The 12,935-nt window shown below is 44.5% G+C and overlaps 1 protein-coding gene across 1 annotated transcript in view; it reads left to right on the top strand.

Annotated features, from left to right (window-relative positions):
* Window positions 1–8,072, top strand: part of noc2l (NOC2-like nucleolar associated transcriptional repressor) — a 205,333-nt gene extending 197,261 nt beyond the window's left edge. The window contains exons 18-19 of the mRNA XM_048615064.1: window positions 3,204–3,323; window positions 7,388–8,072. Coding sequence (XP_048471021.1) covers window positions 3,204–3,323; window positions 7,388–7,506 — 239 coding nt within the window. The 3' untranslated portion in view covers window positions 7,507–8,072. The remainder of the gene's footprint in view (window positions 1–3,203; window positions 3,324–7,387) is intronic.
* Window positions 8,073–12,935: the final 4,863 nt, after the last annotated feature.

Below are 12,935 nucleotides of genomic sequence, written 5' to 3'. Positions count from 1 at the left end.
AAATTACGCTGAACAAACCTTGTGATGTGGGTTTTGGTAACAACAGCAAAATATGATTGCAATCATTTGTCCCTTGTTTTCTCCCCCTCTTTGTGTGGGTTGGTTAAGCCGGAGAATTTGATGGTTGCACGCTGAAAAGACCCACAATCCTCTGGTTTTGCCCAACCAAGGTTTCTATCTAAATGGAGTCTGGTTATCAATTTATGGTCTAGCTTGTGTCATTAGCACAACATTACTGGTGCAAATAAAGCCTGCTTATCTATAATAAGAAGATGCGCTTTTACTTTTGTTCTGAAGAATTGAGATAATGAGTGGGAATTCTAATATCTGTGTTGGTAGCACTCTCGCCTGAGTTAAGGAGGTTGTGAGTTTGCATCTTAATTGAGCTCAAAAACCAACAACCGTGCAGTGTGGATGGAGTGCTGTTTTGTCAGAGGTGACTTCTGGATGTATCATTCAACTGCTGTCTTTAGTAGAGGTCAAGGAAGGGGCTGGGGGGGGATGCTGCTGTAGGTGTTCCCCCTGGGGTCCTGACAAATATTTATCCATCAACCATCGTTTATTAATGAATATGTAAGTGAATCTCTTGAGATAAGCTGTGATACCACCGTGACCTCCATGATCAAGGTGTTGGTGTTCTGCTCGGAAATCTGAAGTGCACATATTGGAGCATGTTGCTCCGCTATCCTCACTATCATGGCCTGAGAGTCATAGAGCTGTACAGCACGGAAACAGACCCTTCAGTCCAACTCGTCCAGCTATCCTAAATTAATCTAGTCCCATTTGCCAGCATATGGCCCATATCCTTCTAAACCCTTTCTATTCACGTACCCATCCAGATGCCTTTTAAATGTTGTAATTGTACCACTTCCTCTGGCCAGTGTGACAATAACAGTGTTCAATTGTCACCAAGAAGTCTGGCCCAAGCTTGTATCAAGAGCACAAAAAGATCAATCACTGAACAATTGAGCCGGTCTTTTAACACATTGTCATTGATGAGACTGTGTGTGAGAAGATTCAAAAATATTCCATTACTCATCTGGAGGTTATGAGAGGCTGTTATGTGCAAATTTTTTTTCCATTTTCAAAGCTTGAGAAATGTTCTTAAGAGTTGAAGAAAGTTGATCTGCAGCATGACTAATGTGCACACGTATACACACACTCGCACAGACTGAGACACACACACACACACTCTGTCTCTCTCTGTCTCTCTCTTCACCTCCCCCAACACTCATGCACACACATGCACTCACATGCACTCTGTCTCACACACGCACTGTCTCACTCACTCCCTCACTCACTCACTTTCTCACTCACTCACTCACTCACTCTCTCACTCACTCTCTCACTCACTCACTCACTCACTCACTTTCTCACTCACTCACTCACTCTCTCACTCACTCACTCACTCACTCACTCACTCACTCACTCACTCCCTCTCTCTCACACACACACTCACTTTCTCTTGCACACGCATGCACATGAGCACACACATTCTCTCTCTCAAATACACACATACATGCACACAAACACATGCACACAAGCACACACACACGCACACTCTCTCTCTCTCTGTCTCCCTCTCTCACACACACTGTCTCTTGCATACACACTAGCACACACATTCTCTCTCAGTCTCTCTCTCTCGCACGCGCACTCTCTCACACACACACACACATACACACACACACACACAAACACAAATACACGCTCTCACACACACACACAAACACAAATACACACTCTACACGCAAACACACACACACACACACGCAAACACACACACACACAAACACACACACACACACACGCAAACACACACACACACAGAGTCGGAGAGCAAAGCAAAACTATGGAAGGTACATATCTGGAGGCTTTAGTGCTAGCCACAGATATCAGATAATAATCTCTACAAACGCAATGCTTTTAAACATTAACACCATCTCCAAATTGATTGGAGATAATTCACTGGCTTCCCCCAGTATGTTGGTCAAATTGATTTTCAGGATGAACGTATAAACTGAATAAAGGAAGATAAGGAGCTCAATAAATTAATACCTGAAAAGCTGCAGACTGTTCTGTTCAGTGACTTGGAGATCTTCTGATTCTATTTATGATTTTTTTTTTTAAAAATCACAAAAGCCTACAGCATGATAATGGTGATCACAGTGTGTGTAGGGTGTTCAGCAATTGTCATGTTACTGTTGCTGAGCTCTGCCTCATCCATATCCCCATGCCCTTGGACATTGTTACTTTTTTTTTCCCATTCATTCACAGGATGAGGGCATCACTGGCCAGGCAGCATTTATTGCCCATCCCAAATTGCCCAGAGGGCAGTTAAGAGTCAACTACCTTGCTGTGGGTCTGGAGTCACATCTGCCATGGTGGAATTCGAACCCAGGTCCCCAGAACATTATCTGGGTGTCTGGATTAACAGCCCAGCGATAATACCACTAGGCTATCGCCTCCACCCGTCCAAATTATCATCCAGTGCCCCTCTTGAAAGCCTCAGTTGAACCTGCCTTCACATTTCCAGGCAGTGCATTCCATACCCTAACTACTCCCTGTGTGTAAATGTTGCTCACATCACCCTTGCTGCTTTTGCACATCACTTCAGGTCTATGCCCTCTCGTTCTTGTTTGTTTTGCAAGCAGGGACAGTTCCTCTCTCTCTCTCTCTAGCCCACTCATGAATTTGAAAACCTCTATCAGATCCTCGCTCAGCTGCCTTCTGTCTGAGGAGAACAGTCCCAACTTCTTCAAACTGTGCTCAAGTTTCTTATCACCGGAACCATTCTTATAAAGTGCTTTTGCACTCTCTCCAGTGCACTTACATCTTTCCTATAGTCGTGGTGTCCACTACTATACACAATACTCTAGCTGAGGTCTAGCAAGTATCTTAGCCTCATCAGATCCTTTCACGCGTTTCCTTGTCTCAACCTTTTTTTTAATGGAGACAGGGAGAATGTATTGAGAAACCTGTTTCATTGTCTCAGTGGCTTGATAGATTGTTGTGGTCTCAATACCTTCGAGATAACTGTAGATATCAAAATGCATAATAGGTTGTACCATTGGGTCAGTCACTCTCACCACCTTGTCAATACTGATTGCAGCAAAATAACTTTGAATATCTGTGTAGAAACCACATTGACATGACAAACCACTTGACTCTCTTCGTTTAGACTTGTATCTGTTCTATTGCAGGAGAATCAAAGAAGGGTGACGAAGACTTCCTGGAGGATCTGTCTGACATGAGCAGTGAAGATGAAGAGGGAGATGATGATGGTGATGATGACGAGTTGTCTTCTGAAGGTGAATTAGAAGGTGAGTATTATTTCCTTTCTGATCAACCTGTTCAGAGATGTTATTGCACACCTCTGGAGCAGGTGAGACTTGAACCTGGGCCTCCTGGTACAGGGGTAGGGACATTACCTGTACACCACAAGAGGGTCCCCACCATCCCACACAAGTGGACATAGTTAATAAGTTTCAAATGTAACCAGTTGATAATCTCCAATGAATAGAGACTGAAAACTAGCAAGAGGAGGAGGGAAGGGGAACATGTTGGAGACGGGAGGATGTGACAGGTTGGGTACACCCTTTATCGCATCAATGCAGGTAGATTTTGTTGTATTTCCTGTATATGCATATTTCTGAGAGGTTTGAGGGGCTTGAGAGAAAGAACTAGTCTTGTTCTATTTTAGGCTTTGGGACTGCCTAGTTAATTTGTCGTCATTTTGTCCAACCTTCTAGAAATAAGTTTGAAATGAGAGAAAGAAGAGACAGAAGAAGCATGTCACTATAAAGTCTGAATTAGATCGGAATCCAAGCTGAATCCTAGTTTGGTAAAAATCCATGTCTGGGAACGTCATAAGAATTTGCAGCACAAAAGCAGGCTGTTTGTCCCATTGTGTTCCTGCTTGTCAACCAGGAACCATCCTGTCTCATCCCACTTAGCAGCTGATGACCCAACCCCTGTAGGTTCGGAAGTGTATCAGTTCAAGCTGTTTCAATGTTATGAAGGTTTCTGTTTCTACTACTTGTACAATCAGTGGATTCTCAACTCCCACCACTGTCCGACAGCAAAGTGATCCCCTTCACTTGGGCTAATCCCCTACCCCTTACCCTTAATCCCCCCTGGTTATGGATCCCTCAACCAAAGGGAAAGAGCTTACCTCCCCTTTCTGTCTACATGGCTAATTATGTTATAGTAACCAATTATGTCTGTCCTCAGTTCCAAAGATAATCACCCGAGCGTATCCAATCTTTGTAGATATCTAAAGTTGTCCAATCCAGGGAGCCTGAACCTCATCCGCAGTCTCTCTAGCCCAGTCACTTCTCTCCTGTCATGCAGTGACCAGAACAGCTCAGATTACTCCCAGTTGTAGCCTGACACATGCTGAATCCAATTCCAGCTTAACTTCCCTGCTCATGTATTCTGTGCCAGTAAAGACAAATATTCCTAGCGTCGTCTTCACCATTTTATCTGTCCAGCTTCTTTCAAGGACCCATGGACAAGGTCCCTCTGTTTCTCTGCACCTGACCATTTATTGTGCATTTCCTTGCCTTGTTAGTCTTCCCTAAACGTGTTATCTCATGTTTTGAATACATTGCGCAGTGTTAGTAGTAGCTAGTGACCTCATATGCATTGAACAGATATGAAATGAAAAATGTCCTTCTGGCAGGACTGAAGTATGATGAGGGTTGAATGAGTCAACTGTTGCCCTTAGCAGAGCTGTATTCTGGAGTTTCTATCTCTCGTACACCTACTCAGGCACTCTCGCACACGGTTTCTCTCTCTATCTCTCTCACTCTCTCTCTCCCTCTCACACACACCCCCTCTCACACACACCCCCTCTCACACACACCCACCCTCACACACACACACCTTCACATACACACACGCACCCCCACACGCACCCCCACACACAGGCACCCTCTCTCACACACACGCACCCTCTCTCACACACACGCACCCTCTCTCACACACGCACCCTCACATACACACACACACACACACACACGCACACACACACAGAGACACACACACGCACCCTCACACACACACGCACCCTCACACCTTCACTTGCAAGCACACACATTCACTCTGACTCACTCACTGTCACACTCATTGGTGTGAGCTCTCACATATCTAGACTGAGATGCACACACGTTTTCACTCTCTCTCACACACGCACATGCACACGCGCGCGCACACTTCCACAAGCTGCTGTGGTAAGACTTGAAGCTGTGCCTCCAGCACATAAACTTAGTCCTCTGGATGCCTAGTTTTGTGACATTATACCACTACATCCCCACCTTACCTCTGAACTACTTGCAGCATTGCGTTGTGGAGTTACACTGCCCTGCCTTGTGGTTACCGATTTAAAAATTAGGGTAAAGTTGCCATAGTCCCAGAGGACAGTAGGGCTGATCTCTCATTCTGGTGGTGGAGCGACGGGAGAAGTTGAGAAGGAAGGTCCTTCATGGTGATCTCAGCCAGTGCAGGTCTTGGCATCACTCTGCATTACAAACCAGCCATCCAGCCAACTGAGCCACCCAATCGCTAAAGTTAGCACTAAAAGTGACCAGCAGAATGGTGAGCCCATCAGTCCCAAAATGGGGTAAGTTCCCGATCAGGTTACCAGTACACACTGTTTATTTTTGGGGGTAGTCTTGCATTAACTGGGGTGTAACTCCAGCTTTAAATAGTTTCAGAGTGCCCTGTAACTGGCCCAGCAACTGATGCCCAGCGCCTCATGGAGTGACAGGTCTGTTTGAAATGACTACTCCTGGCCTCTTGTGAGCAAGTGCCTTCGAATGGGAGACCAATAATGTGGCAGCACTCTTGGAAGCAGAAATCTAGTTTTAAGCTAAACGTCAATAGAAATAATAGCTTGGGAGAAAAAATGATGTGGTAAAGTCATTAAGAGAGCTTTGTCCTCATTCAATCCATGGGAAACATTCCACTAGAATTGTCGCTAAAGCAAGAGCATGATTATGAACCTAATAAATTATAGTGACTGCTTTGGATGTTTCCTCTGAATATACCCAGTTTCCTTTAGCAGGGATATAACGGATGATGATAGGCACCCTCTTTGCCAATTTTGCAGCAATGATATCTTATTGATGGTATTATCTTGAGAAAGTTGTCATTTAACTGCTATTTGACCTGGACTGACACAGTCTTCTGCTGGAGGATCTTGGCGAATTGAGCTCTTGTGTTTTTCCTGCTGCTGATTAACATGGTGCCTCACCAGTAATTAATCTAGCTGATTCATTAAGTACTTCAGATTCAGTGGTGCTGCTGGTGCATTGCCAGTTAAATGTTGTGACCTATCTGGTCCCGTCGAATCTGTGCCAGTGCAGTTTCAATAGTAAGACAATTACCGACTAAATGCTGCAGTAGAGCTTCATACTCCTGCAGAATTAAATGCAAGACAAAACATGTCGGTGGCAGATTGTGACAGAGGATGGACAAAGCGGGCACATGCCAGCAGCCCCCCAGTTGCCAAGTGAAGGTACTCATCAAAGCACTGAGGCACAGAGACCGCCAAGTCTTCGTCACGCTCATAAGTTGGTGGATTCTAAATGTTGGGCAGCATAGCCCAATGTCCAACTCGCCTCAAAAGGAGGGAGAAATCAGCTGGTTTTCCTATTCCTGATCTCCATCCTGGTAATCCACAACTGGGGAAGCTAGGTGTGTGGATAGAGACAAAGGTGTAATTATCACTGCCATTGGTCTGGGGTAATGTGGGACTCCTTATAAAGGGCTGGACAGTCCAAAACACACAGAACCTTTTGTAACCTCTGCCATTTGATGGGCCAGGGAAAGAGTTGGAATTGTTTCTGAAGTGACTACGTTAGGTACTAGCCCAGTGTTTTATTCATTATTGGTCAATATGGAATCCTACATTAAAGTTGGGGTAACTGAGCTTCAATATTGAACAGGTCCATGTGAACCTATGACGAGGTACACAAGTGGGCTATTTGGCACCTCGAACCTGTTCTGCCATTTTAATAAGATCACAGCTGATCTGATTAGAACCACAAAACCACATTCCTGCCCCTAGCCCAATAACTTCTCACTTTCCCTTGCTTACCAAGAATCTATCCACCTTACATAAAAATATTTGAAGCCTCTGCTTCCATTGCCTTTTGAAGAAGAGCTCAAAAGAATAACAACCCTGACAGAATAGATTGTTTTGACAAAGCTTTTAACTAGGAAGGTGAAAGTCATTTATAAAGATGACGTCAATATTTTCATCCTTCTCTATCTAGTCTGTGTGAGCTATGGAATTTATGTGTAACTTCTGTAAAGTTGCATCCGTCCACCTGATCCCATTAACATTTTTAATGACCTGTTTACACATTGAATTTTGATGCAGATGGTTCTCCACAAACCAGTAGCAAAGCTCCAAAGAAATTGTCACAGGCTGACTTGAAGGCACTCACAGAAGGAGATGAAGATATTGTCGAAGATTTGGAGTTCTCTGATGAAGACTGATGGAATAGGTGTATGTGAATCCTGGCTTTGGCGGAAATTCTATGCTTGGTGTTGTTGTCACAAGTAGTGTTTGGATGCCTCTGAACTGCCCAGTCTTAAAAGGAGCAAAAGACTCAATGTGCAAGGAATCCATTTATATCAAACTTGAAAAGTCATCGACAGATGAAATGGTGAAAATGATCGTCTGCCTAAATTATCTTCAACCATTTGTATCCCTTAGACTTTCACATGTAGATTAACCTTTAACTTTTTGATGCTTCACAAGAGTTACATCAATAACAACCCAGTACAGAAATTGATCAAGTCTGTAGCCACTGGAATTGTGCTCCACTGGACCAGGAACAATGAGCATGGATCCACAGGAAGTTGCCCTTTGAAAAGGCTGCGGCACATTGGGAAAAATCTGTACAGCTAGCCCTGATCCACAATTTCCAAACTTTTGTTTGTAATTTTATTTCGTCATTGTCAGACTGAGCCCTGTGCTTCCTTACTCTGTGTCATTTCCCAACAGTCTATAGTTATTTTATTTTGAAATAAAAGCATTGGCGGAGCTGTTTTGTATCATTTTCAAGAAATTTGAGTCATTATTTCTAGAATAGTTTATGAGGACTGATACTGAGTGCATCGCTGCCCCTGAGTATAATCCAGGATTGTAACAGCAGTTAACAAGGTGTAGAGCTAGATGAACACAGCAGGCCAAGCAGCATCAGAGGAGCAGAAAAGCTGACATTTCGGGCCTTAGGGTCTAGGCCCGAAACATCAGCCTTCCTGCTCTTCTGATGCTGCTTGGCCTGCTGTGTTCATTCAGCTCTACACCTTATTATCTCAGATTCTCCAGCATTTGCAGTTCCTACTATCTCTGAAACAATTTTAACCCCACTGCGAAGCCATTTTCTGAAGAAGGGTCTAGGCCCGAAACGTCAGCTTTCCTGCTCCTCTAATGCTGCTTGCCCTGCTGTGTTCATCCAGCTCTACACCTTATTATCTCAGATTCTCCAGCATCTGCAGTTCCTACTATCTTTGTAACAGCAGTTACTCGTGCTTGAGGTAAACAGAGCAGTAGCTGGTTTTACATTTGGGTTCAGTGTACCTCTGTGAAGGGGAAAATGTGCCAGGATTTTTAGCACCTCGCTGCGTCCAGGTACCCCAGCTGACTGCTGCCTGGTGTTGGCCGCTTAGTGAGGGCAGCTCCAAACTCTGATCTGGGGCCTTGCCTGTCCGTCCTCACAGTCTAGTCTCAGCCACAGAGATTAGCCACTGGAGTGTGGCTCTGGTGCGGAGGGACTCTATGAAACCCGACCCCAGCTGGAAGATGAAAAATGGAGGAGTTTGGGAGGAAACGGAAACAGCAACATAGAAAATAGGAACAGGAGTAGACCATTCGGCCCAATGAGCCAGCCCCACCAATCGATATGATCATGGTTGATCATCCAACTCAATCCCCTGCTCCCATTTCCTCCCCATACCCTTTGATCCCTTTAGCCCTAAGAACTATATCTAACTCCTTTTTGAAAACCTTCATTGTTTTGGCCTCAACCACTTTCTGTGGCACAATTCCACAGGCTCACCTCTCTCTGGGTGAAAAAATTTCTCCTCATCTCAGTCCCAAATGGCCTACCTTACATCCTGAAGACTGTGACCCTTCCCCAATCATAGAGAGCATTCTTCCCTGTCTACTCCCTGTTGGAATTTTATAGTTTCTGTGGGATCCCCATTTCTTCTTCTAAGTCATTGCATCTTTATCCTTTTAAGTGTTTTTAATTGTTCATTTTTTCTCATCAGTTGAGGATCAAAGAAGCACTGGTTGTGAAATCAAAAATCAGCAGTGATTATGTTAAAGACAAAGAATTTATTTCTCCTGGTGAGGGAGTCAGGAAGAAGAGGGCATAAACTGTAAAATTAGAGCCTCACTAATCAGACATGAAATCAAAAAGCCCCTTCCTCAAACAAAAGCTGGAGGAAATGTTGCGCTCTCTTCCCCCCGCAAAAACAATAGTTGCTCAGGGTCAGATGAGACAACAGGCTTCTGTTAGGGAAGTTCTGAGGAAGGGTCACTGGACCCGAAACGTTAACTCTGTTTTCTCCTCCACAGATGCTGCCAGACCTGCTGAGCTTTTCCAGCAACTTTGTTTTCGTTTTTGTTAGGGAAGTGTGTTGAGACAGGAGCAGGTAAATAAGGTTGAGGTACAAATCACCAACCTTCTAACTAAATGATCATAGATCATAGAACCCCTACTGTGGAAACAGGCCCTTCGGCCCAACAAGCCCACACCGACCATCCGAGCATCCCACCCAGACCCATCCCCTAATACCCTATAACTATAATCTACGTATCCCTGAACACTACGGGCAATTTAGCATGGCCAATCCACCTCGCTCACACATCTTTGGACAGGCTCGAGAGAGTGAATGACCCCTCCTTTCTCCTTCACTGACCCTTCCATCTTTGCCTGCAGCCTTAATAAAGATGGGCGTTCACTATGTTTTGGGAGGTAAAGGATTTGCGTTATAGAAGTGTGCACACAGACTTGCACAAAAACATACACACGTACATTCACATATTCAATCACACAGACAGACATAGTCAGAGAAGCAGGCCAAGTCATTGAGTGCATTTAAGACAGAGATAGGTAGGTTCTTGATTAGTGAGAGAAACAAGGGTTACAGGAAGAAGGCAGGAGGATGGGGTTGAGAAACATAGCACCCATGATTGAATAGCAGAGCAGACTCGATGGGCTGAATGGTCTAATTCTGCTCCTATATCTTATGGTCTTAAGCGCACACTAGCTCTCTCTCACACACCGTTTCACACATGCACACCGTCACACACACGCTCGATCTCTGTCACCCACACACAAGCTTCATTACAGTTTATTTCTCCATCGCTTCATCATGTTGGTTTCCTCCAGAAGAGTGCTGCTTGTCTGAAGCATGTCCAGAACAGGACCATGTCAAACCTGGGGCCTATCAAAGTTCTCCGATTCCAGTGAACTTTACATCATTACAAATGGTAAATGGCGCGATTGCTTTTCCTTTGACTACCATTACAAATGGCTAACACCAACGTACAAACGGGTAAAAGTTTGTTCGAGTGAGGTTCAGTGTTTTTACTTGCACAGTTACATGTACAGGGAAGGTTTCGACATGCTGCAATTTGACTTCACTGATTAACTGTACACTTTGAGTTTTCTCACTTGACACTTGGCTCACTCACAAACTTGCTTGAAAGCCCTGACCCACCCCGGTGGTATTTTTGAGTAAATCGTATTTCATTTGTCTGAAGTTGGTTCTGTTCCCCTGCTTCCCATGTTGTGGCGTTGATTTGATTTTCACAGAAATTTTGTTGCAGCCTCGAGAGACACTCAATGCCAGCGAAACTGTTTGGGTTCTCTCCCTAAGTCTATTCGTGTTCACAACAAACGACCCAGCTTCCCTAAAGCAAGCACCTCCTGCCCCTCAGTCCCAGGCATTGTACCTTTACTGCATGCTGTCTGAATCATAAAATGGCTAAGAATTCCATTTAATTAAACCTTTTTGGGTCCAAAATTCTCATCAGGTCCTGACTGGAAATGGGATGAATTACTTGCCACATCAGCAGACAATGGTTGGGTCTAGTTCAGTCAGGCTTCCATGCTGCCATTCTTTGGGGATGGCCGGAAATGTGTGGATCTATAACCAACCTGTTTCTTCCCCTCCAATCCCCGCCTAACTCACCTGACACCTCCCTAGGCCTCTGAAATCCTACAGTAGCTGACAGCTTGGCTTTAAGACAGAGTTGAGGAGGAATTTCTCATCCTCAGTGAATCTGCAGAATTCTTTACAGCAGAGAGCCTGGGTCATTAAGTGTCATCATAGATCATAGAATCCCTACAGTGTGGAAACAGGCCCAACAAGTCCACACCAACCCTCAGAGCATCCCACCCAGACCCATCCCCATCCCCCTATAACCCATCTAATCTACACATCCCTGAATACTATGGGCAATTTAGCATGGCCAGTCCTCCTACACTGCACATCTTTGGACTGTGGGAGGAAACTGGAGCACTCGGAGGAAACCCATGCAGACATGGGGAGAATGTGCAAACCCCATACAGACAGTCACCCGCGAGTGGAATTGAACCCGGGTTCCTGGCGCTGTGAAGTAGCAGTGCTAACCACTCAGCCACCGTGCCGCCCTGATATTCAAGACTGCAACAGACAGTATTTTAATTAGAGAGGGAATGAAGGGTTATGGGGAAAGGACTGGAAAGTGGAGGATTATCTCATTGAATAGCAGAGTAGACTCGATGGAATGAATGGCCTACTTGTGCTCCTTCATCTTGTAGTAATTAGGCCTCAGGGCTAGTGGTCTTGGATCATGTTCTGCTGTGACCTGAACCAATTATTTTCATTTGGTCCTGGCTGAGTCTGCCTACCATTGTTTCAGAATGAATGTCATAGAGTTGTACAGCACAGAAACAGATCCTTTGGTCCAATGTGTCCATGCCGACCATATGCACTGTAATGAATATCTGGCCTATCTCTGCCATGTCCAGAAATTCAGAACAGTTTCTGCATTCCAGATGTTAGGATAGGCAGCACCAAGAATTTTTTTTTTTGGATTTATTTACCAGATGAGGGCGTCAATGGCTGGGCCAGCATTTATTGGCCATCCCTAATTGCCCAGAGGACAGTTTAAGAGTCAATCACATTGGCCATGGGTCTGGAGTCACATAGGTCAGATCAGGTCTGGATGGCAGTTTCTTTCCCTAAAGGACATTAGAGAAACAGATGGGTTTTTCCCAAACAATCGACAAATGGATTCATGGTCATCATTAGACTCTTAATTCCAGATCTGTATTGAATTCAAATTTCACCCAATGCCATAAAAGGGTTCGAACCTTGGACCTCAGGACCTAATTTAGGTCTCTAGATTAATTGTCTAGCAATGATACCACTAGGCCATTGCCTCCCCAATGGAACAGAGTCATTGGAATTTCAAGTTCCAGCTATTTTCATGTATTTGTGAGATATTGCCAATTTATGTAGTGAAGAGGATATCTGTTAAGCGCCTGTTCAAATACAAAACTTGTATAGTTTATCTGACTAAAATTTAGGACAAAGCAGGTGACAGTGCTTGTTAGCATGGATATTAGCGTTGGAGTCTCACTGCTGCTCAGGACACTATCCTGCTAATTGAGAAACTTTGTTGGCCTGTAGAGGACACCTTTTGTTATCTTGCCTCCCAGATTCCAACATCATTGGACACAGGGAGAAAAATCACAGACAATACGCTCCCAGCTCATAAGTATTTCTTGTATCACTGCACTGCAGCCTGTGTGGATGGAGGTGATACAGAAATCCTGTCGTTGATTAAAAACCAGGTATAATCTTTCCGTCACAGGCTCTGGATCAGGTTTGGCTTATGAAGAGAGTTAGTGATGTGTTTG

This window comes from Rhincodon typus, chromosome 31 (genome assembly GCF_021869965.1).
Source record: "Rhincodon typus isolate 14 chromosome 31, sRhiTyp1.1, whole genome shotgun sequence".
In the NCBI taxonomy this organism is placed as follows: domain Eukaryota; kingdom Metazoa; phylum Chordata; class Chondrichthyes; order Orectolobiformes; family Rhincodontidae; genus Rhincodon; species Rhincodon typus.
Note: the sequence above shows the minus strand (reverse complement) of the source record. Positions and strands in the feature narration are given on the sequence as shown.